Source organism: Miniopterus schreibersii, assembly GCF_964146895.1.
Source record: "Miniopterus schreibersii genome assembly, chromosome: 8".
In the NCBI taxonomy this organism is placed as follows: Eukaryota; Metazoa; Chordata; class Mammalia; order Chiroptera; family Miniopteridae; genus Miniopterus; species Miniopterus schreibersii.
Window position 1 is genome coordinate 60,991,556 of NC_138109.1, and position 24,103 is coordinate 61,015,658.

A 24,103-nucleotide genomic window follows, 5' to 3' on the forward strand; every position below is an offset into this window, starting at 1 on the left:
TTCTCAACCTTTGGAAGTTTTTATGATCATTTTATTGGTGTTGGATTGCTGGTGTTTGGGAATTTTATTGAAGGTTGGTGTAATTTTAAAATTTTGTTTTCATTGTGCTGGGCATGAGGTGGGTTCTTTTCAATCTAGACAGTCATTCTTCCTCTCCATTTTTTTCTGTACTTTTTCTGGAATCCTTATTAGTTGAGTATTGGGCCCCGCTGGATTGATCATCTGATTATGTTATAATTTCTCTACTGGTTTTATTACTGATATTCATTCTATATTCTAGGAAGTTTCTTTTAACTTTGTCATCCAGAGAACTTTTATTTTTATTATATTTTTATTTCTAAGAGTTATCTTTTTGTATAGACGTTAATTTTTATAGCATTCTTTCAGGTCTGTGACTTTGTTCGTTTGTTTCCTTCATGATCCTTTCTTTGTCTGTTCTGACCTTTGCCCTTCTTGTTAGAGGCTTTCCTCAAGCAGTTTGCCACTCTTGGTGGCGTATTCATATTTCAAAGTGAAGGCCTAGAAATCTTGCTAGAAGTCAAGTTTGAGGACTTGTTGATGGTCTCCCAGGTTTGTAGGTGTTTGTGGGTAGAGTCTGATCCATTTTATGTCTGTGAGCCTCTAACAAATTCTAAGAATTTCAGCATAAACATAGTTCAGAGTTCATTGTTGCTAGCATATCAGCTTTCGGAGGATTGATTTTATTGCTAAGTTCTGTTTTTACAAGCTGTGTGTGCAAGTAATTTGAGTCCTTTATATATTTAATGTAGAGAAAACAGTGATGCTCCTTTACGTTATTATAGAATTTTATGCTTTTTTCTTTGGTGGCTTTATTATTTATTTATTTTTTAAAAAGGTGTTTTTATTGATTTCAGAGAGAGGAAGGGAAATGGGGAGAGAGACAGAAACAGTACTGATGACAGAGAATCTTTGTTTCGGCTGCCTCCTGCACCCTCCCCCACCACCTGTGATCAAGCCTGCAACCCAGGCACATGCCCTGATGGGGAATCGAACCATGACCTCCTGGTTCATAGGTTGATGCTCAACTACCGAGCCACACTGGCCGGGTGGTGGCTTTATTATTTAAATGCCATATCTGTTAATAAAAATACAGACTCCCCAACTATTACGTGTGGCAAAAATATATAGGTTACATCCATATGAGTAACATCATATTAAATATCTGTGTAGAATTCATCACATATTACATATAAAAACCCTGCACAATCATGGTATAGTACAGAAGATTAGCTTATTTTTAAAAGTTTTCCCTTTTGTTCAGATTTTGTGATTTTATGTTTTTGTAATCCAAATATTATTTACCTCTTCTAAACTAGAGATTTCCAACTTTAAGTGAATAGATGCCAGTAAATATGTTCTCAAATTCTTACTATCCTGTAGAAAATGCATTGCTAAGAGTATGTAGTGCAACAGAAAAGTTATTATGTAGCATGAGCAGCCTATAATTCTAGATTAATCATCTTCTCGGGTACTAAGTTTTCAATTTTAGTTATGAGATGGAGAAAAATTGAAAAACAACAAAAAAGAGTCTCTAAAAAACTTACTTTGATACAATTTAAACTTACAGAAAAGTTGCAAGAATAGTACAAGGAACTTTCTTACACTCTTAACTCAGATTTATCAATAGTGAAATGGTCATTTTAAAGTTAACTAATTTTCTCCTTAAAAAATATTTTTGAGCTTCTGGTATAGCAGAAATGTGAAATATTTGATAATTGGTCAAATTATAAGTTTTAAAATATGTGAGTTCATAATAGGGAACATTATTTGAAAAATTTATACATTTCTCTAACTTGCTACTAAAGCTACATTGTAAATGGATTTATCTGTCATTTCCCTTTTCCAAAGTAGGTTTAGATTCATCTGTTTCTGCTGTGGTCCTTAGTGTACTTCATTTTAATATCCTTTACACCTTTTAGGCTTATTTGTTAGCAGTGGCTAATGATTTTGGAATGTGGACACACTTTAATAAGTCCGACCTTTTCTTTAAGAAACTGTGGTATGGAGAAACATAATACGGAGGAGAACCCTTCTGTCTTGTTGCTGTTATATGTAATCACCAATATATATATTTTACTTTCATCCATTTGGCTACAAGCAGCATCTTTTTTTTTTATAAGATTCTTGTATGTATTGAAAGTAATAATGACTGGGGCTACTATAAAATTCTTCTTCATTATTATTTTTTTGCAGTGGAATAATAAGCAGAAATAAGGCTTTATTCAAGGAACCATTTTTTAAATTTATAGCTGCTATTCCAGTGGTAAACAATTGCTGAATGATGGCATGTGTTTTAACAAAGTTTTATAATTTTGTGTGTTCTGCAGCTTGGGCAGCACTAAAGCACTTGGTTTTATGTAAAGTTTGTTTCAAACAATTTTAAATCTCTAAACTTTTTGTTCTGTCTTAATTGCTTTGTGTCTCTAATATTCTTATTGCTATAAACAACATTTTTGTGTGGTTCTATTTTGACTTTTTTCTAGCTCAAGGTAAATTTTTTCAGACTTTTTAGCAGTTGTATCAAAATTGGACTATTAATTCTTCTATCAGTCTAAAGTATTATTTCCCAAAGTATGTCCTGTGGAATGCTAGTTATGACAGAGGAAATGCTACATGCTACAAAGCCCTCCCAGAGAGTTACAATGCACACAGTATACATTAAGTGCTTTGAGAAGGTCTTCGGTAAAGACATTTGTTAGATTTGTTTAACCCATGTTTTCCCGAATTTATTTGGCCATGGAATTATTTTATTTTATTTTCTCTAAAAGACCAGCCAACATTATTTGGCATTTATTCACTTACTTTTTCATAAAAAGCAAATTATTTCTCTGTCATATACCCATCATTTTTGTGTGTGTGTGGAGTTTGGTTTAAATAATTGTGTGTAGTATTTTTCAAAATATATTTTATTTATACTTGGGAGTATTAATAAATGTTATTTGATGAAAGAGTGTGATCAAATAAATTCTATCTTTTTACTGGATCATAGATGTATGGTACTCAAAGATTATTTATTTATATGATATTAATGGCTTTCAAACTTTTTTTTTAAAAGTAGTGGAACCCTTTAAAAGTTCTTAACGATATTTTAAAAACAAATAAATACGTAAGATTGATCAAAAACATTTAAAAAAGTGGAGCTGGTTTAGTTGAAGTGTGTTAACAGACCTCGAGGCTCTGGGGACCCCTACTGATCTACTTTCTGAGTTACTTAGTCCCAGGGTCAGCAAAGTGGACCTGTAGGTCAAATCCCAATACCATCTGTTTTGGTAAAATTTTGTTAGGACAGAGCCAGTTTCATTCCTGGCTGTTTTTGCTCTGCAATAGCAGGATTGAGTGTTTGCAACAGAGACCCTGTGACCCACAAAGTTTAAACTATTTGCTCTTGACCTTTTATAGTAAGAGTTTGCTGATCTCTCATTAGTCTAGGTCTCTAGAGATTAATTCTACAAATGTGTTCATACAAGTGAAAATCAGAATGTTAAAACATTTTAAAAACAAAGAAATACTAGTTTGTTTTATCCATAGTAACCCATTCTGGGGTCTGTAAAGTTAATTGTTTTGCCATCTAACCCCCTTTCGTGGCAGCCTAAGCCTTTTTAAAAATTACCATTTTTACTAAGGAAAGAACTAGTTACTATTATTTAATTTTGCTATTTATATAGAATGATTTTCAAGCAAGCTGTTTAAAATGATAAAATTTCAAAAGTTGGAAACATGTTTTTGTAAGAAAATATTTAACATCTTTTTTTCTTATTGATTCTTTTGATTCAATAAAAACTTCCAAGAGTAATTTTACAGCTTTTCAGAAGTTTTCTTAGTGTAAAATATTGCTTCTTTGCAACTAATGCATTGCATGTGGTGGTTTGCAGTGGTATCATTGGTCGTAGCAGAAAAGATTTCAAGAGATACTTATTCAACTTCATCGCTGCCATGCCTCTCGTAAGTGGAATTCTTTAAATTTACACAGGGAAAAAATTGCATCTTCTGCAAATCTTTAAGGATATTTACTTATTAAGTTCTTTAAAGATTTATGATACTAAGTTCCTATTTCAAATTTAGTTTTGTAACTCGTAGTAGAATATTTCAGTGTAGATCTTTACACTAGATAGAAAAATTAAAAGGAGGTATACATATGTGGATTTTTTATTTTTTAAGCCAGGGTTTCTTGAATGTTTAGTAGCATCCCACTAAATGGCAGTAGTACCCCCCCTTTCCCTAGTGTGAGAACCAAAAATGTCCCCATGAGGCTGAAGTTGGGGGGACGGTGGGGAGGGCAAAATCACCGTGATTTAGATTTATTGCTTTAGGTCACAACCACTGATGTAGTTTAAGTTAAACTGGAAATTATTATTTGAATTTATTAAAAATAAAGGTGAGTATTTGATCTAAATTATAAGTGATTTTCTAGCTTGGGTTTTTATTCTATTTTATTGACACTATAGGAATTTTAGTATTTTAAATGTGGGAGTTAAAAGGAGGAGCTTGATTGTAAAATCCAATTAATATATGTTAGATTAAATAAAACTTGAGGATGGACATACATGGTTTTTAGACCTTTTTTTAGATCTTTTAATACAAAAAATGGAGATAAGTAGCTTAGCTATCAGTCAAAACTTGAGATTCAGCAGAAAGTCAGTGTTTTCTTAGTAAAAATTTTATGTAAATATGACTTGGAACTATGGAAGAATTAATTTCAATATAATGATGGAAAAGAGTGGTAAATATGACTCTAGATATAATCTGGAAAATGATGTAGTAGGTATAAGACTCATACTACCTTTTTAAACAAATGCAGATGCAATGTGTATAGAATTCCATTGTCTGGGGTTGGAACGCTGGTAGTCAGAAGCAGAAAGTATAAACATAAGTGTCAGAACTTCTAAAAGAAAGTCCTTTACATTAGATAGAAAGGTGACAGATTTGGCTTTTTTTCCCCTACCAAAAAAAAGATAGCAAGAGATGTCTCATAATTAATGATATTAACATGTTCTAAAATTAAGTTCCAAGTAAAGTTTAACATATCAGGATAGTAGAGCCTTTCGTTTAGCATGTTCTCTTGTATCTATAAGTTTTAAGTAAAACAGAACCGAATTATATAAATCTGGACTATTATAAAAACCATAGGATTTGGGGACATAGCCAATGACAGAGAAATAAAGTATGATTTAGTAAGTAGAAATGAAGCAAAATCAATAATATGTGTTTGTTTGTTTTAGATCTCTCTGGTTAATAACTTCTTGAAGTTTGGGTTAAATGAGCTCAAACTGTGCTTCCGAGTAAGGCTAACTAAATACCTCTATGAGGAGTATCTCCAGTAAGTAATAACTCATTTTTATATTAAAATACTTAAATTGAACAGTAATACTTATGATATTGAGATGTAGAAGATTTTCTTTTTTGTTGGCTATGTTTTCAAGAAAATTGCTCTTAGACCCAGAAATATATAGGAAAGACTCAGTATTTAGAGTCTATAATTCTGGCTCTTCCATTAATTGGCAAGTCATCTTTCTGTAGACTTGCTTCCTCATTTTTAAAGTAAAGTAGGACAATCTCTGGGACCTCTTCCACCTCCAAACTTTTCTGTTTCTATTAATTTGAACTATGTAGTATAATGTGAGTTTTTAAAAAATGTCATTTGTTTTAAAGTCATTTTCTTATTGCTATTTTAGAGCTTTCACATATTATAAAATGGGAAATCTGGACAACAGAATAGCTAATCCAGACCAGCTCCTTACACAAGATGTAGAAAAGTTTTGTAACAGTGTAGTTGATCTGTATTCAAATCTTAGTAAGGTAAGTTTCTCAATTTTTTAAATTATTTGTTAATTTGTTGAATTTTGAATCTAAGCAAATTTATGTAGAATTGTTTTGATGGATATAATAGCATCATGTAAATATTTAATGTTTTTATAAGAAAATTAAAATTATAATAGTTTTAACTACAATTATTTAATTTTTTATATTATTTTTATGAGGTGCTTTAGCCAAGAACTGAGAACTTAGTGTCTTATAAAGATTTCATAAGAATAAGTGCAGGCAGATTTCAGTAAAACAACAGAAATTTACATTTTTCTCTTTTGATCTGTGTACTTTTAGCAGTCGTTAAGAGCTCTGCTGTCAATTTATATTTCCAGTTCTATGTCCATTAACATTAGGCTAGCACTTCTTTCTGCTCATTTCTCCCCTTTACTATCTCTAATTCTATTAGATCATTTAAATAATAGTAAAAATTTTTTCATAAGATATTAATTTATTTCTGTTTTCTAATTACTGTTCCTCCCCCTTTTCAGAATATGGCCAAAGCTCTTGATTCAGATGATGGACCTTAACCAGTTTTTCATGCTAATTTCCTCAGTTCTTTCTTTTTTAAATAGATCTTTATTGATTTCAAAGAGAGGAAAGGAGAGAGAGAAAGAGAGAGAAAGATAGAAGCATCAGTGATGAGAGAGTCATCATCACTGATAGGCTGCCTCCTGCACGCCCCCTACGGGGGATCGAGCCGCAACCCCGGGCATGTGCCCTGACGGGGGAAATCAAAGCTCGATCTCCTGGATCCTAGGTCGATGCTCAACTGCTGAATCCCGCCGTGCCAGGCTCCTCACTTCTTTCTTATCTCACTCATCTCATCTCACCACCCTTAGATCTTTTGCTCTAGTCTCCTTAAGCCATCTTCTTTGCCATTACCTCCTGCATTGACTAGGACATGTAGCCGAAATCAATGAGACTATCTCCCGCTCTTCATTTTAGGTGATGCTCCATTTCCCACTTCAGTGCACAGGGTTGCTGTTGGTCTGGCGTGGGAGCTTCTCTCAGACTGGACCATTTATAGTATCTTTGCCTCTGGCCACAATTGATCTAGATATCCATATACAAGGGGCTTGGTCACATTGTAAGAACAGGAATGCTCCGCTTCAACCACACAGATGGAGGGAGGATAGGCAATTCTTAGAAAGGTGAAATATATCCACAGGAGCTTCACCCCTCATGATAAGCCCAGTACTAAAATACCTTTTTACTTCATGCCAAACCTTGTTCTTTATTTTGCTCTCTAGAAGCCTTTGCTAACTGATTCCAAACTCTAGAAACTCTGACAACTACAAAGTGTTCAGTAATTTAGCTTTCTTTTCTGCTCCTATTACCACATTTATGTATTTATTTATTTAATTTATCTTTATTTTTGAAAGTATTACAGATGTCTCCCTTTTTTCTGCCTCGCCCCCTCACTCCTGCCCCTCCCCTAGGCCTACTGCACTATTGTCTGTGTCCATGGGTTATGCATATAAGTTCTTTGGTTAATCTTTTCCCGCCCCCCTCTCCCTCCCCCCTTCCCTCTCCCCTCTGAGATTTGTCAGTCCATTACCACATTTTAAAGTTTGTTCTATATGCATGTGAGTATGTGTGGGGGGGTTATATATAAAGTTTCTTATGTAATTCTGTAGACTTCTAGTCTTTACATCTTGGCACTTGAGCAAGTCTATAGCTCAGGTATGGCTACATCTTCAGTAGGGTGAAATATTAAGTTAATTGCTGTGCACTACAATATATTTACTTTTACCATTATCTAATTGTTTGAACTCTGACTTAAATTATGAGTCATTTAATCAACTTTTAAATGTATTTAAATTTCACAAGTATGTCCAGCTTCTTGATAATTTATAAGGCAAAAAGAAAAGGTTCATCTTAGTACATGCCAATTAATAAACCAAGCCACCTATCCGAGTAATTTAGATACTAGTCAGAAAGGGGAGGCTATAGACTTAAGTGAATGTGCACAATTTGAGTTTCTTGAAAAACACTTCAAGAAACACTTTTAGCGCCCTGGCGGGTGTAGTGCAGTGGTTAGAGCGTTGGCCTGTGCATCTAAGGGTTGTGGGTTCACTCCCTGCCCCTAGTCGTGGACTGTGTGGAAGGCAGCTCATTGATGTGTCTCTCCCACATTGATGTTTCTCTTTCCCCGTCTCTCCAACCCTCCCACTCTCTCTGAAAGCGATGGAAAAAATATCCTTGGGTGAGGATTTACAAAACACGCACATACACACACACTTTTAGCATGTCAGTTGAGCTGTCTCTGTGTGAGGATCTTAATGTATTGTTTTAGTTCAGAAATTTGAGTTTTATATCAGAAAATTATATTCACAGATAGGCTTACTCAATTATTTCAACATATAGATATGATAAAATAATAGAATCAAACAGTATTAAGAACTGGAAGAGCCTCATTTTTACAGGCGAAGATATATAGAAACCAGAAAAGCTAGTAGCACATTTGGGGTTATAACTCGGGCCATTTTATTTCGTGTTCTTGCACTATGTTGAGAAATTACTTAGTTACTAATGGTCAGTTATCACAGTAGAGCTACCTTAGTTGATGAAAAGCAGTAAGTGTTTTTCCGACTTGTCAGTAGGCATGGGTCAGGCTGTCTTCACTTTTTGTTTGACAATAAGAACTGTGTTTTATGTAACCATTAATCTACATGCTGTTACAGCATATTATACACAGAGGGAACTCTACATGTTAACAATTATGTGTTAGATGTTTAAATAGTACTTTTGTATTTAACATGTTGTATTAGCTATCAATCTAGGTAACCTAGTTCTTTTTAATTATGTACCTCCTGGTATTTATTTTACAGCCATTTTTAGACATAGCTTTGTATATCTTCAAGTTAACGAGTGCAATAGGAGCTCAGGTGAGTTTATTTTCATTCTGTCTTTTAAGTTACTATCATGCTGTATTGTGAATAGCTGGATAGTTTGTAAAAATATTTTTATATATCGAGAACGTATTTTTACAAGATGTACCTAATAAAATCTGGTTATAAAATAATACTGTACTAGAAATTTAAAAATTATTGTAAGTTGGCTTTTTAATTTTCCTTAAGTCAGATACTTGGAAAACTTTTGTGGTACTGATAACCGTAAGTGCAGTGTTTAACATTGAACATACATGTACTAATTGCTGCAAAGAAATGTCTAAAAAGAGATTTGGAGACAGTTATTTAAAAATGAAATTTGAATATTAAAATATCAGAAATATCTTTAGAATGGCTATACCAGTTTCAAGGATATTTTATAATAATATAAATGGTTGACTATCCCATGAGCCTAATTACTGTGTCTCTGATATTTGTGTTGGTAAGAATGACCTTTAAATTTTCTCTGAGTATTCTTATTAAGTTTAACTGTAGTCATTTAATATGTGATATTGTTATAGATTTATAACCATGTGACAGTGTGGTGGTTTCACATATAAATATGTGTACATGTATATATATACATTTTGTAGTTGATTAGTGAATACTTTATATAGTGGTTTTTGTCCGTTTCCAGAAAGCTGGGAAAAGCAGTTTTTTATTTGAATTTTATTGTCTACCTTTGTAACTTTTTGCTATTATTTCATGATCCAGATTTAATGATTCTTATAGCATGTTTTTTGTTATAAGAAATGAACAGGTCTAATCCCTCTTGTCTCTATGCTGTAATATTTTTTTATGGTAGTTACTACATTTTAATAATTCTGTTATCCACCTCTACATTTCTTGAAGGTAGAAACTATGTTTTAGTTATATTTTTGCCCATACTTGTAGTAATTGTTGAAATACATCGAATCAATCATAATTTAATTTAAAAATCTTGAGTACATACACACTATGTTCCAGACATATTGTGCTAGGTAGTAGGAATAAAAAGATGAGTAAGACAGTACTACTGAGGAGGGATTATGATCTGGTAAAAGAGATAGATAGTCAAGTAGTTACAATGCAGAGTGATAAGTCTAATAACAGAAGTTTGAATAAAGTATTTACTGTTAGAAGAATTGGAGGTGATATTTGAGCTGCTTTGAGGAGGATGAGTAGACATCTGTTAGATAGGCCAGGCTTGCCAGACATAAGAACAACTTCATGGAATGCCATGTTCAGGAAACAGTTATTTCAATATGGCAGAACATAAAATATATATGGGAATGAGGGAAGTGCCTGTGATGAGCTTGGAAAGGTCAGCTTCACCAGTCTTGGAATGGTCAATGGGCGATGAGGTCGCTTACCGAGTTACAAAGTGTAGGGATGGAAGCAAGATGCATGAGAATAGGAAGACAGATGGAGCTTGTTGAGGGGGAACTAAGCTTGAGGCTTTACAGAGCAGTGAGGTGAAGATGAATAGTACTTACTTAGAAATAATGTCTTGGATTCTTAGGAGTGATGGGACTAGAGATACAAATTGGGAGAAGAAAGCTAAGGAAGAAACCTCAGAGAATATTAACATTCAAAGAGAAGGTAAAAAGGAGGTGTGAGTTGTGGAATCTTGAGAAAATGTCAAGAAGTGTTCCATTAGAAGAGTTTTAGATGCCATAGAAAGAGTGATGACTGCAATTAGGAGTTTTTAGGTGAGCATATTGTGGAGAGCTGGGGATGAGCTGCAGTGGTGGGAGGAGGAGTAGATGAATAGTAAAAGCTTAGAGGTCCAGTGTGTATTTTTTCAGAAAAGAAGGGGGGAAAAAATTAGTCGAAAGATAAATTTCTCTCAAAGTCACGAGGTAACTATAGAAATTGTGTATATTGCGTTCAGTAAATTTATTAGGTATCCTTGAACTTTGTATCTTTCTCTTGCAATAATAATAGGGCCCAGCAAGCATGATGGCCTACTTGCTTGTTTCTGGGCTATTCCTAACTCGTCTTAGAAGACCCATTGGTAAGATGACAATAACTGAGCAGAAGTATGAAGGAGAGTATAGATTTGTTAATTCCCGGCTCATCACAAACAGGTAAGGAGAAATATATTAAACGTATTTAGATTACTAAAAATTTATTTCTACGGATATTGATATCATGTAAGTTGACTCAAAAATCTAGTAACACTGTCACTGAAATTATGTGTGTGTATAAATATACATTTTGAAGGATATCAGTTTTATAACCCTTTTCTAATTAACTATGTAGTATATATAATTTGCCTCTTCATGTTTATTGACTAATTTTCTATTAATTTCACTTTAAATGTAGTCAAAATACAATTCAAATTTACTTACAATACTTCAAAAACTTTTGTCTCAGTTTACCCCAGAATATTTTTATTTAAGACTGTGTTTGTAATACTTAGTAATTCAGTCTTACTGCATGTGCCTCTACCTATTATCCACAAAAATCCAAAAATAGGAAGAAAAAGTATTGGGCTTTGGAGCCAGCCTGCCTAGTTTCAAAATCTATCTCTTCCACTTATCTATTATATATTCACTGACTTTCAGCAAGTTATTTATAGCTTCACTTTTCTTGTTTATAATTGGTAGATAACAGGGTTATTTTGAAGATTAAATATGAAATATATATACAGCTTACAAGATAGTTTTTGATATGTAGCAGGTGCTCAGTAAATTTTCTCATATATTGATCTGTCAACTGTATGCTATTTTTAGGGTGTTAATATTTATTACCCTGTAGGCATTTACAAAATTATTCTTTTAATAGTTCCCTTTTCCTTTATTTCCTTGGATTGCTAAAATGGTACCAGTTTAAAATAGGATTTTATGCTCTAGGGAGGCAGAAAATAGATGATTGAATAGATAGGTGATTTGCCAAGTGACTGAAAGATGCTATCGCTGAGATTCTTTCTCTTGTAAGAAACAGAAAACCCTGACTCAGAGGGCCCCAACAATAAGGACATTTACTGCTTCACATAAGAATTCCTAAGGTAGAGCAGTCCCAGGCACAGCATCATCAGGGCTCTGGCTCCTTTCTTATGTTCTCATTGCTCTGCCCTCCTGGTATGTTGCCCTTTTCTTCAGCCTAGTTCTTCCTGTGGTAACAAGATGTCAGAAACAGGTCCAGATCTCATTAACCTTCTTCCCTTGCAAAAGGTTCAGAAATAAAAATGGAGCCATCTCTTCTGCTGTAAGAGAGCAAGGAAATTCCCCGGAAGCCCCACAGCAGACCTTCTCTCACATCTTGTTGGCCGGAACTGTCGTTTGCTCACTCGGCCTCAGGCAGTTACAGCAAAGTGATTGGATTAGACCGTGTGCAACCCGTCCCCTGTAGATGGGGTGGAGGCCACTACCAGACCTTTTGGACTCACAGAAAAGGACAAATAACTTTAAGAAACTTGGGGCTCTCTTAGGAAAAAGGACGCGGAAGAGAATAGATGTTGGATAGGCAGCCGTCAGTACTCTGGGGTGTCCTGCCCCTTCAGGTTTTACAGTGGGGCTAAAATGAGACTCAGTTTGGGAGAGGTGGAATTCTCACCTCATCTTCCTCCTCCTGCTTAAATGTGCAGAGGAGATCGAAGGGAGTAAGAAACCCACTTATAGGTACAGAATTGTTTCTTAAACTGGATTCTGATTCCTCAGGGCTCTGTATCACTGTGTCAAGGGAACCATAAAACAGGTCAAACATGATGGATGCATCTTTATGGAAAGTTACTTGAAGGGATTTTACTTGAAATAGGAGCTACCTTGTTTTTCTAATGGAGAAAATACAGGCATATTTTGGAGTAGAATAGGTAATTCTCATAAATTACTAAGGAAGAAAAGAGACCTTAAAGAATTACTAGGTGCTTATTGAAGGCTGTTTAAACTGTGACTTCAGGACTGTTCTGTAAATCTTTACTTTCCTCTGCTGTAAGAGGTGCTTTGCTGGGGAAGTTTACATCATACTGAATAAAATGGAAAGACTGGACTAGGGTCAGATATAGTCCATTTTAATCTCAGCTGCTTGACTTGCTAGCTGTATGACTTTAGCAAATTTACTTAACTGCACTGAAACTTTCTTCATCTATAAACACATCCTTTAATTTCTAGTCAAGATCCTTGTGGGCCCATTCAGACCTGTTCAAGAAAACAGAAGTTGTGAGATGTAGTGGGATTCCAAGAATAAGAACGATTGTGCAGCTAGGCCTCCTGGGAACTGGCACTGGGAGGCCGAGAGGACTTAGTTTGCTTTGCTGTCTTTCAAACACTGTGTCATGGCATTACTACCCATCTTTTTCTAGCTGTTTTCTCCTCTCCTTCCTAGCTGGGTCTGTACTCAACTTGTAGTCTGTGATGGCTGTCCCTGCCTTGCCTTCTATGTATCATGGCCGCTTCCTTCTTATTTCTTATTTCTTTATTCCAATTTCTGAGTATTAGCCCCACACACTTTTTCCAGCCAGCTACATATTGCATAAGCAATGTATGGTTGCAGTCCAGTCTATGATCCAGTCGGTATGTGATCCTATGCTCTGAGCTGAGCTGGGAGCAGGGTTTCAAGTGCATGCAGACCATGGCTTGAGACTTACCTGGTAAGCTCTTAGTCACAAAATATCCATTTAAGTAAAAATATTCAGTCATTAAAATACTGTCTTGCAATTATTTTTTCAGGCTTTGGTAACATTAAAATTAATTGCCAAATTATTTTTTTTAATAGTGAAGAAATTGCCTTTTATGATGGGAATAAAAGAGAAAAGCAGACAATTCACTCGGTCTTCCGAAAACTGGTAAGATAATATGCTTGAGGCTTACGTATTTATGGAAAGATTTTATTTTTCTTTTTGGCTAATGCCAAGCGACAAATATATTGTTTTCATTAAAAAGTATGAGAATAAAAACTATCATATCAATGTATTGTTGCCTAATTATAAAATGGTAGATTTATTAAAATAATTGTCAGTATATTTTACAGAGATTGCATAGGAGTCTTACTTAGTGATAAATTTTGTGAAAATTTGTTCCAGTAACATTCATGAAAATACTTTTAAGATTATTATTTAGAGCAAGAGTTAGCAAACTTTTTCTGTAAAGAACAAGATAATAATACATATATAGTTTAGGCTTTTCAGGCCTGATGGTCTCTATTGAAGGTATTCAACTCTGCCACTCAAATGTAGCCATATACTATATGTAAATGAATGAGTGTGGCTGTTCTAATAAAACTTTATTAACAAAAATAAGTAGCAGGCTTGCTTTAGACTGTGGACCATAGTTTGTTGGTCCTTGATTTAGAATATAAACATTGTTTCTTATGGAAACTATATTTCCGTTTTTATTTATTTGCCACTTGGAAAATTTGAATTCACGTAATATATATTATTCAATCAAAAGACAAAGAGTGCCATATAGGTGCCTGTGCTGTTCCAGGTGCTAGTGTGTTAACAATGGTGAATGTGATGGCAAACCCCTGCCTTTAGGGAGCTTACATTTTAGTGCAGGCTGGTGAAATTAAATATGTGTTTGAAGTGATTTAAAAAGATTAAAGTGATTGTCATTTAAAATTATTTCATAAATTGAATTTTTGCCTTATTTATATTTAACATGATTTAACTCTGATAGAGTCACCAAAATGCACTCTTCACATGACTTGTTTATACATATCCTTTAGATTTCAGCCCAGAAGTTTACACCTTATTGAGGCCTTGCCTTCTCTGGTTGGTCTATCTGAAATGGCCTCCACCAGTTACTTTCCATTTTAATGATCTGTTTCCTTAAAAGCATATATTGCAATTTATAATTGTCTGGCTTATTTGTTTATTAGTTTGTCTCTTTCATTAGAATGTAAATCCATGAACTCAGGGACTTTGTCTGCTCTGTTCATCATTGTATCTTCAGTATTGAGCACAGCATGTAGCACACAGCATTCATTGAATAAATGTTCCAGCCATTGTTCTTTTGCACAAGATAGTAAGAGCAAGCTACCTTATACTTAGGAAACCCACATTTTAGTGGAGGAGACAATAAACATATAAACAACTGGACATTTTATATGATTTCAGGTGGCAGTAAATTCTGTGACCAAAAATGTAACAGGTAAAGTGGTAGAGTATGATGGAGGCTGTTTCTTGTCTATTTTAGCTAGGATGGCAAGAAGGTCTTTCTTGAGAAGGTGGCAATTCATCAGAAACCCCACTTGAAGTGGGGGTGTTAGTGGCCAAATATCAATATTTGGGAAGACAGTATTCCTGGCAGAAAGCACAGCAAGAGGAAAGCCGTAAGGCAGGATCCTGTTTGCGGATGGATGCCGCATTTCTGGAACTCAGTGCGAAGGAGCAAAGTAGAGGCAGATGAGGTTTAAGATAGAGCCCAGTGCCCAGTCATGCAGGACCTTGAATAATCCGACAGGTGGATAATGTGAGAACACTGAAAATGCAGGATAAAAGACATTTTTGTAATTGTAATTTTGAGATAATGCATGCTCAGATTAAATCTACAGAGTTGGGCTGTGTGGTGTTAATTTACATGAATATTTGGTTTAGATTGAGTGTATTATCAGTCATCATAGACCAGATGTTTCCAACTAAAGCAGAGCATCGAGTGCCAATCTGGACTGCTAGTATTTCACCTAAATGCGCTCATCTTTTGTTCTTTTTGTTTTGATTATTGATAATCAAACAATAATCAAAACAAAACAAAGCATATATATACCTGACAGTATTGTGAATAAATATCATTGTTTTATTATATACAAGGGACTCCACATTAACATTCTTTATGTAATTTCCATTCTGTTTGTATAAAAATGGTTTCATGAAGTGTTTGTTTGGTACCTGCTCTGTGATCAACATTGTGCTCAATGGGATGTGATATACAATGTAATCAGAAATCATATGCATTCAGTAAATATTTGTTAAATAAATATATGCAGTTCCTTTTATCCTCATGGTAGATTCATTTTTTTTATATACATAGAAAATAATTATTTTTTTGTTTTTGCTTTCTGCCAGGTGGAACACCTACATAATTTCATTTTGTTTCGATTTTCTATGGGCTTCATTGATAGCATAATTGCCAAGTGTAAGTATGCTTTAAAATAGATGGTGGAATGAGATTTGTGGAAAAAGCGGATATGCTAATATTTTAAATCTTAATTGTTTTGTTTCAGATCTTGCCACTGTAGTTGGTTACCTAGTTGTTAGCCGCCCTTTCCTAGATTTATCTCATCCTCGACATATCAAGAGTACGCATTCAGAACTTCTGGAGGTAAAGTAGTGGTAATAATAATGAGAAATTGAAAATTTAAATATAAAAATAAAGAAAACCTAGTTTTTAACCTTAGAAATGTAGGTGAAAACTAATATTTATTTTTATTTAAGGATTACTACCAAAGTGGAAGGATGCTTTTACGAATGTCTCAAGCTCTGGGGCGAATAGTTTTGGCTGGCCGTGAAATGACTAGATTGGCTGGGTAAGTAGGATTAGTACTAAAAAGCAGTTGCAGAGAATTATTTTTTAAAATTATGTTGTCCTTAATGATTGTGCCCAGTTGATGACTGAAGCTGCTACTCCTGGAAGCTGGTTTAGATAAAAAATTATGGAAGATTTTTCTCTGATGGTGAACCCTTTATGTTTCCTTTAGATAGTTGTTTTGAGTCTTAAACTAGGCTAGGGGTTCTCAGACTGTTTCATGGACAACTGGTATTCAGTAAGCTGGGAAATGATGAATCATGACAGTCTCATTAATTCACAGAAAATTAGGTTAACGAATAGAATCTTCTCATTTGAACTTTCTATCACCCACTATACTTTTTTTTCTTAAATCTTTGATACTGGTAACCTAGCAAAAGATGAACAAAGATGAAGTTGATATTAATGGAAAAAAATGAAAAGTTGTCTTGTGGTATCTGTATGTACAGTTGTAAATATGGCCATATTTTTTAGTAAAATTGTTCTTAGACCATAAAATGGAATTAAGTATTTCAGTATTTCAAGCTCTAATATAAAGGATTGGTGTGGTATAAAAACACTATGATGTTAAAAAAGACTATAAATTTCAGGACATCTGGAGAAATTGGATGGCTTAAGGCCTGAGATTCATCTGCATATTTCCTCCTCTTTATTGCTCTACTCTCCTCCTGTGGCAGTTAAGGTCTTCACTGCAAGATAGAAGTTGTAGACTTCTGTGCAGAGTCTCTCACTTGAGAATGCCGACATTCTTCCTACTAGTTAATGACTTTCTCTTGCCCTTCCAGTTCATCGCAAATGGGTACTTCTGTTCCTTGAGAAGATCGTTGCTTGCTATTCACAGGAAAATCCTGTTTTGTGTCTCTGATGTCGAACGCTTTCTCTTCGACCATTATGTCATTCTTACATGCCTCAACCTCTTGTCATTAGTTTCGATTTCCTTCTATTGCCACAGTGATTTCTATCTACTATTAAGAACACTTTATCTTTTCCCCTCTTTAGAATAAGAGAGGAATCTTCCAAATCTTCTATGTTTGCAGGGCAGTAGCAGTCATTTGGCATGTAGATAATAAACGCCTTCATCAGATAGGCCATCTTTATACCAGGCTTTATAGCTCACTCCAGCGGGAACTCAGGGGCTATGGAATATACTAGTACTAGTCCTTTTGTAGTATCTACTAGAACCTTCCTTAAAATTCTAGCAGTAAACAACCTTCTTACCTACTAAAGAAGTATCTGTTGAGGTAAGACTCTTATGAAACCTCTTCCCTTATCCCCATGTTTCTGCTCTTCTGCTGAAAGATAATAGTAAAACATGCATACTACCACTAATACTTTATGCTGATGAGACTTCTTTTAGGTTATTTTATTTAAACTAAATTACAATTTTAGAAACTTTAGTTGAGTTTGTATAAATTAAAAAATGTGGCCCTGGCTGGGGGGGCTCAGTTGGTCGGAGCATCGTCCTGTACATCAAAAGGTGGCAGGTTAGGTTCCCAGTCCGAGCACTAGGTTGTGGGTTTGATCCCTGGTTGGGATGCATATGGCAGGCAACTGATAGATAACTGATAGATGTTTCTCTCTTTCCCTTTCTCTCTAAAAAAAATCAATAAAAACATATCCTCAGGTAAGAAAAAAAAAGATCTGAATGTACACAATGTTATATGTCAATTTTATCTCATAAAAGTAAATAAATAATGTAAAAGATGTGATAGCCTATAGAAATTTGATCATAGCTTTTTTTAAATTTCAGTTTTACTGCTCGGATTTCAGAATTAATGCAAGTACTAAAGGATTTAAATAATGGAAGATACGAACGCACAATGATCTCACAACAAGAAAGAGGTATATATGAATGAACTAGGTCTTACAGTTTAAGTTTTTGGTTTAATACATAATGTGATTATGATACTTTAATACTTATTTTCTATTTAAGGTATTGAAGGAGCACAAAGCATTCCGTTGATACCTGGAGCTGGAGAAATCATCAATGCTGATAATATTATAAAGTACGTACAGCAAAAGGTTCTTTAGCAGCATAAACATTTGTCAAACTATATAGTACCCTTTTCTTTCAGCTACACTTGCTTAGTGTTTAATGTAAAATTATCCATTTTTTAAATTTATTTCTTCTGTAGATTTGATCATGTTCCTTTAGCAACGCCGAATGGAGATATCTTGATCCGAGACCTTAATTTTGAAGTAAGTTTTTAAATGATTGTATAAAAGCTTTTAACTCATCTTCAAAATGTGAAATGAATAATGGTTGTCTGAATATTTAAAATAATTTTAAGGCTTGACTTAAACTCTGAATCCACAAAAGTGCTTTAAAAAGTGTTTGAAATACTTAGAAATCTAATTTTCTTAATTGACAGAACTTTAGAGTTTCAAATATTACTATCAAAATATCTTTTATTTATCTTTTGCAAATAAAGTCCATGGCTAATGCGACTGAGGAACTGAATTTCAAATTTTATTTAATCTTAATAAATTTGATCTTAAATAGCCACATGGCTAGTGAACAGCATAGCTCTAGAATTACTATCTTTACACCTATGTATGTGGCCTTCTGTAATTTGTGTTATGTGTAGGGGTTCTTTTCAGTTGCTTTCATTGAAGGAATGTCTGATAGTTTAAAATAAGGAATATAATTATTGGATTTGTTTTTAAATTGTTATAATCTTATATAAGTCTTCAATTTTCCTATGCTTAGCAATATATATTTATTAAATTCATCTCCACTTTCTTTTTAAGGAACTATAAATGAAAAATGTTAATTATGCAAAGTACTTTGAACTTACTTAACAATGAGTATTGTATATTATATTTTTGTATATTTTTAAAAGCTAGGAAATACAAGAGGAAGTAGAGAAAATGTAAATACAGTTGTTAAATATTGAATGCCTACAAGTATTACAGAAGTGTTTTCTCATTTAGCTGTAGGTACTTCAGTCAGTTTGGTGTGTATCTATCAGGCTTGATTTCAGAGATAAAACAGAGATCAGAACCCTATCTTTGTTAGATTTCCAGTAGCCCCATTATTGCCACAACCCAAGGATTAAAAGGGTCATCAGATTTCTTCATTAAAGAACCCTCTTGGCCCTTTCTCCTACTTTCCCTCACTCTGTCTTTATTGAGAAATAGTTAATCCAACAATACAGATGGACACATGGCTTAATCATAGTGAGAAGGGATTTTGGGACCTGTATGCACAGATGCATAGAGTAGATAAGATTATGATTATGGTCTGTAATATTACTCACTTTTGTCATTAGTTACCACACTAAAGCTCTCGCCTTTCGGTCTGAATGAGCTTCCCTTTATTTTTATTTATTTTAAATATGTCTTTATTTCAGAGAGAGGAAGGGAGAGGGAGGGAGAGAAACATCAATGATGAGAGAGCCCTCCATTGGGAATCAAGCCCGTAACCCGGGTATGTCCCCTCACCAGGAATTGAACCTCCATCTCCTGGATCATAGGTCGATGCTCAACTGCTGAGCCGCGCTGTCCAGGCAAATGCCCTTCCCTTTAAAGCCCTTATGTTTGTATGTAATATACTTCTAGCCAATTCTTAAACTTCACCTTTATAGTCTTAGAAAGACCCTTACTTTCTTGCGCATACATTGGTTTCATTTGTAAAGTCTGATGTGAGTACCCAGCTATGCCCCTATCCTGTGATTCTTTTGTTTTCTCCTCCACTGTTTTCTTTGATTTGCGTCCTTCTGGGCTACTGAAATGTATTCCTCTTCTGTCTCTGACTTAAGGAATTTTAAGTTAGACTTTGCTTTTCTCATTTATTTTGTCTTTTCATTATAATTCTTTTTGTTTGTTTATTTATTTGTGTTTTTTTATTGTTGACTCTGTTACATATGCCCCCCATTTTCCCCCCACTACCTCCTTCCACCCTGCCCTCCCCCCCCCCAGCCTTCACTACTTTATTGTCTGTGTCCATGGGTTAGGCATATGTGCGTATATATTCTTTGGTTGATCTCCTGCCATCCTCCTCACCCTTCTCCCCTTTGAGATCTGTCAGTCTGTTCAATTTACCCTTTCCATTGTTATTCTTAACATAGTCTTCCTTTATTCAACAAACATTCTTCAGTTCTTTGTTACTTCCAATTATTGTCTACCTATCTGGCTTACTTGAAACTAAGGATTGTTTTTTCCTGGTTAGAGGTATAATAAAACAGACTTGGCCACCAAAAACAAATGTTTTATACTTTAGGATTAGTTTGTCTAATAATAAAGCAAATAATACAAGCTTCTTTGATATAAGAGATTTTATATCTTTTTCCTATATAAACTCCCCAGCACAGGCATATTTATCTATCTAGATATTGATTGAAGAGATCCTAAGAGATAACTTATAAATTATAATGTGGGCGTTAAAGCAGTACTTTGTAACTTATTCAAATTTTTACCTTTTAGTAAGGCACATTTCTAATGTATAAGAAGCCTATAAATCCTCATAAACAGCATACTTTTACATAATCTCTCTTTTACCTAAATTGTATTTATGGGTAGATTTTTTTCATGATTTATTATGGTAAATTAATAGAAAATAGGATTTATGAACAAGCATTATTTCTCAGGGAGTATTTAATAAAATATTCAAAGCATTTGTTGCTCCATTAAATCAATCCAGTACCTTCAATAATAAAGTGTTATTATGAATTCAGTTTTCGGTGAAAAGTATCCTTGGCTTTTAGTCGTTTTTTGTTGTTGTTAATCTTCACCCGAAGATATATATTTTTTCCATTGATTTTGAGAGAGAGAGAGAAAGAAAGAGAAACATCTATGTGAGACAGACGCATTGATTGGTTGCCTCCCACACCCACCCAGAGCGGGGCTGGGATCGAACCAGCAACGCACATATGTGCCCTTGAATGGGAATCGAACCCTCTACCCTTTGGGGTCCAGGCCAGCATCCTCACCACTGAGCCACACCAGCCAGGGTGGCTTTTTGTCTTAATTCAACCCAAGAAAAAAATATATTTTTATAAAGCTTTAATATGGAAAAATGACCACTGGCTTACCATGACTGATGATATTTTCATAAATCTTTAATATGGAAAAATGACCACTGGCTAACCATGACTGATGTCATAATGGGAAGTTTTGTCCAGCCTTACCAAAAGCCATGGAATAAAGAAAAGTTAATGCTGAATCTGAGACATTTGAGCATAAGACTGTGTGGAAGAATGTCTGTAAGTCTAGTTATTATTTGTAAACATTACAAATGTGGTTTTAGGGTTTCCTAGCATATTGAAGCAAATAGTGTAGAGAAGTATTAGATACCAGTGAAGGTCATAATGAACAGTGAGTAGCAGAAAAAAGATATGACATTACTCAAAGCGTAGTGTAGGGAACCATTTAAGTAACAGCTCTCTGAACTGTAGGAACTCGTAAGGACATCACTGTTCTAGTAGAATAAAATTATTATATATAATAACCTTGTACTATCAGGAATATTCATTATATTCCATTTTACAGGAAAGGAAAATAGTAATTGCACATAAAGAAGTCCATAAAAATGATACTTTAAAATAATTTCTCAGTTCATTCCTCTGGAAAAGTCATTCAGAATAGTTTATTCTCTAACACTGATTGCATAAGATGTGGTCAGCCATGTGGTAGGCCAGTAATTCTCAACCTTTTTTTAGAAGCTCATTCTTTCTCTGTTTTTATTGTGGTAAAATATACATAACATAAAATTTAACTATTTTAACCATATTTTTAAACCATATTTCAGTATATAAGTCAGTACATCTAGTGTTGGACTAAACCATTACCACTATCTCCTTAACTTTTTCATCATGACAAACAGAAACTGTGTACCCATTAAACACTAGCTCCTCATTTTCCTCCTTCCCCCAGCTCCTGGTAGCCTTTGCTCTACTTTCTGTCTCTGGATAAGACTACTCTAGGTACTTAATATAAGTGGAATCATACAATATTGATCCTTTTGTGTCTGATTTATTTCACGTAGCATAATGTTTTCAGGGTTCATCCAAGTTGTAAGCATGTTTGAGAATCCCATTCCTTTTTAAGGCTGAATAATATTTTATTGTATGTATGTGCCACATTTTGTTCTTTTGTTCTCTTAGGTCACTTTCACTTTTTTTGCTCTTGTGAATAATGCAAATGGCTCTCCGTTTCATCAGCGCAAAGCCTCCAAATCCTTCAGTGGCTTACAGTGCCCTGTAGGATTTGCCTGCCATTCTCCTGCCCCTACCACCTTCTTACCTCTCTGAGCTCATTTCCTACTACTCTTCCCTGATGCTCATTTTTCTTCAGTCACATCAGCCTCCCTTCTGCTTTTTGAGTAGAACAGCTACATTCCTGCCTTAGTGACTTTGCATCAGCTTTTTGTAGTAGGACTGGGCCTGGAATAGTCTTCCTCCAGATAAATTCCTAATTCATCCCTTCTTTCAGTTTTTGCCCAGTTGCCTGGCCTGACCCTCTTAAAAATGCAACCTTCCTCACCACTCCCAAGTTTCCTTATGATCTTTTTTTTCTTCCTAGCACTTATTTTCTAACATATATATTATTTAATTAGCTCATTTATTAGGCATACTTATTGTATGTCTCTCTCACTAGAGGGTTTGGAGCTTTTTTGGGGTTTTGGGGGTAGTTTTTGGTCTTTCTCTTTTTTTAAAAAAAATGTAGCTCCTTTGCCTAGAACAGAGCCTGACACTGAGAATTTAGTAAACATTTATTGAATTAAATAATAGGAACCTGAAGCTCAACAGTTAAAAAAGATTGTCTAAGGTAAATTCCACAGCTCCAGTAACAGATATCTTTTCGTTGTCTTCCTTCCTGCTGTATACATTGCTATGTAATGTTATAACCCAGGTTTTCTGAATCTTCATAGGGTTGATTAACATTTACAAGACTGTACGCTTAGAACTTAACCAGTATTTTGTACATTTTCTCATTTAACTTTATGTTGTTGGAGAGCAATTTGGTGGCACTTATAAATATTTATAATGTGTATGTACTTTGATCCAACACTTATTTCTAAGAATCTGATATATAGAAACATTTCTCACTAGTGCATTAATTTGCTCACTGTTTTGGAGGTTCATTGTACTATTATCTAAAAGAGCAAAACAAAGTGCAGACAACCTAAATATTTAAATAAATTATGGCGCATTCTTACTATGGAATATACTGCGAGCATTAAAAAAAAGAATGGGAGGACTCTGAATATACTCACCTAGAAGAATATATATAATATATTGTTAAATAATAACAAATGTGGAACATATATAAAATATGATTCTATTATTAAAAAGAAATTGGATAGCATGGGAAATATAGTCAGTAATATTGTAATAACTATGTATGGTGCTAGGTGAGTACTGGAAATATTGGGGGAATCACATTGTAAACAGTACATGATTATCTGACCACTATGCTGTATACCTGACACAAATACAAAATAATATTGAATGTGAACTGTAATTGAAAAAGAAAAATTAAAAAATATTCATATACATACATATTGGTTGTTTTCAAGAATTCTCAAATTTTTAAGCTTTAGCCCTTTGTACTCTGAGATTAATTTGATAATATTAGTAATGATTTTTAAATTAAAAAGCGTGAGTAAATTTTAAAAGTAAACAAAAATGAAGGGTCCCTTCAACCATACCCTCCACTGTATCTATTAAATATCACATTTATAGACAAAACAGAAAGCTTATCATTAACGAAGAACAGTTGGACTCTGAGGAAATGTTCATTGTTTATAGAGTCACTCTAATCTGTTTAATTCATTTGATTAAATCTATTTAAATTATTTATTAATTCATAATTTTCTTTCAGGTTCGATCTGGGGCCAATGTTCTAATTTGTGGTCCAAATGGCTGTGGGAAGAGTTCACTTTTCCGTGTTCTTGGTGAAGTAAGTACAAGGTGGCCTCAAAATTTTCCGTTTTAT

The 24,103-nt window shown here is 34.2% G+C and overlaps 1 protein-coding gene across 2 annotated transcripts in view; it reads left to right on the plus strand.

Annotated features, from left to right (window-relative positions):
• ABCD3 (ATP binding cassette subfamily D member 3) overlaps window positions 1-24,103 on the plus strand; it is a 68,281-nt gene that overhangs the window by 31,424 nt on the left and 12,754 nt on the right. For both annotated transcript variants that reach the window (XR_013999459.1, XM_081146213.1), the window contains exons 5-17: window positions 3,894-3,963; window positions 5,241-5,338; window positions 5,694-5,817; window positions 8,658-8,714; window positions 10,644-10,786; window positions 13,416-13,485; window positions 15,706-15,775; window positions 15,864-15,961; window positions 16,075-16,166; window positions 17,916-18,007; window positions 18,099-18,171; window positions 18,301-18,364; window positions 23,990-24,067. Coding sequence is in view for 1 of the 2 variants with exons in the window: in XM_081146213.1 (XP_081002339.1) it covers window positions 3,894-3,963; window positions 5,241-5,338; window positions 5,694-5,817; window positions 8,658-8,714; window positions 10,644-10,786; window positions 13,416-13,485; window positions 15,706-15,775; window positions 15,864-15,961; window positions 16,075-16,166; window positions 17,916-18,007; window positions 18,099-18,171; window positions 18,301-18,364; window positions 23,990-24,067 (1,129 nt within the window). In the remaining variant the exon portion in view is untranslated. The remainder of the gene's footprint in view (window positions 1-3,893; window positions 3,964-5,240; window positions 5,339-5,693; window positions 5,818-8,657; window positions 8,715-10,643; window positions 10,787-13,415; window positions 13,486-15,705; window positions 15,776-15,863; window positions 15,962-16,074; window positions 16,167-17,915; window positions 18,008-18,098; window positions 18,172-18,300; window positions 18,365-23,989; window positions 24,068-24,103) is intronic.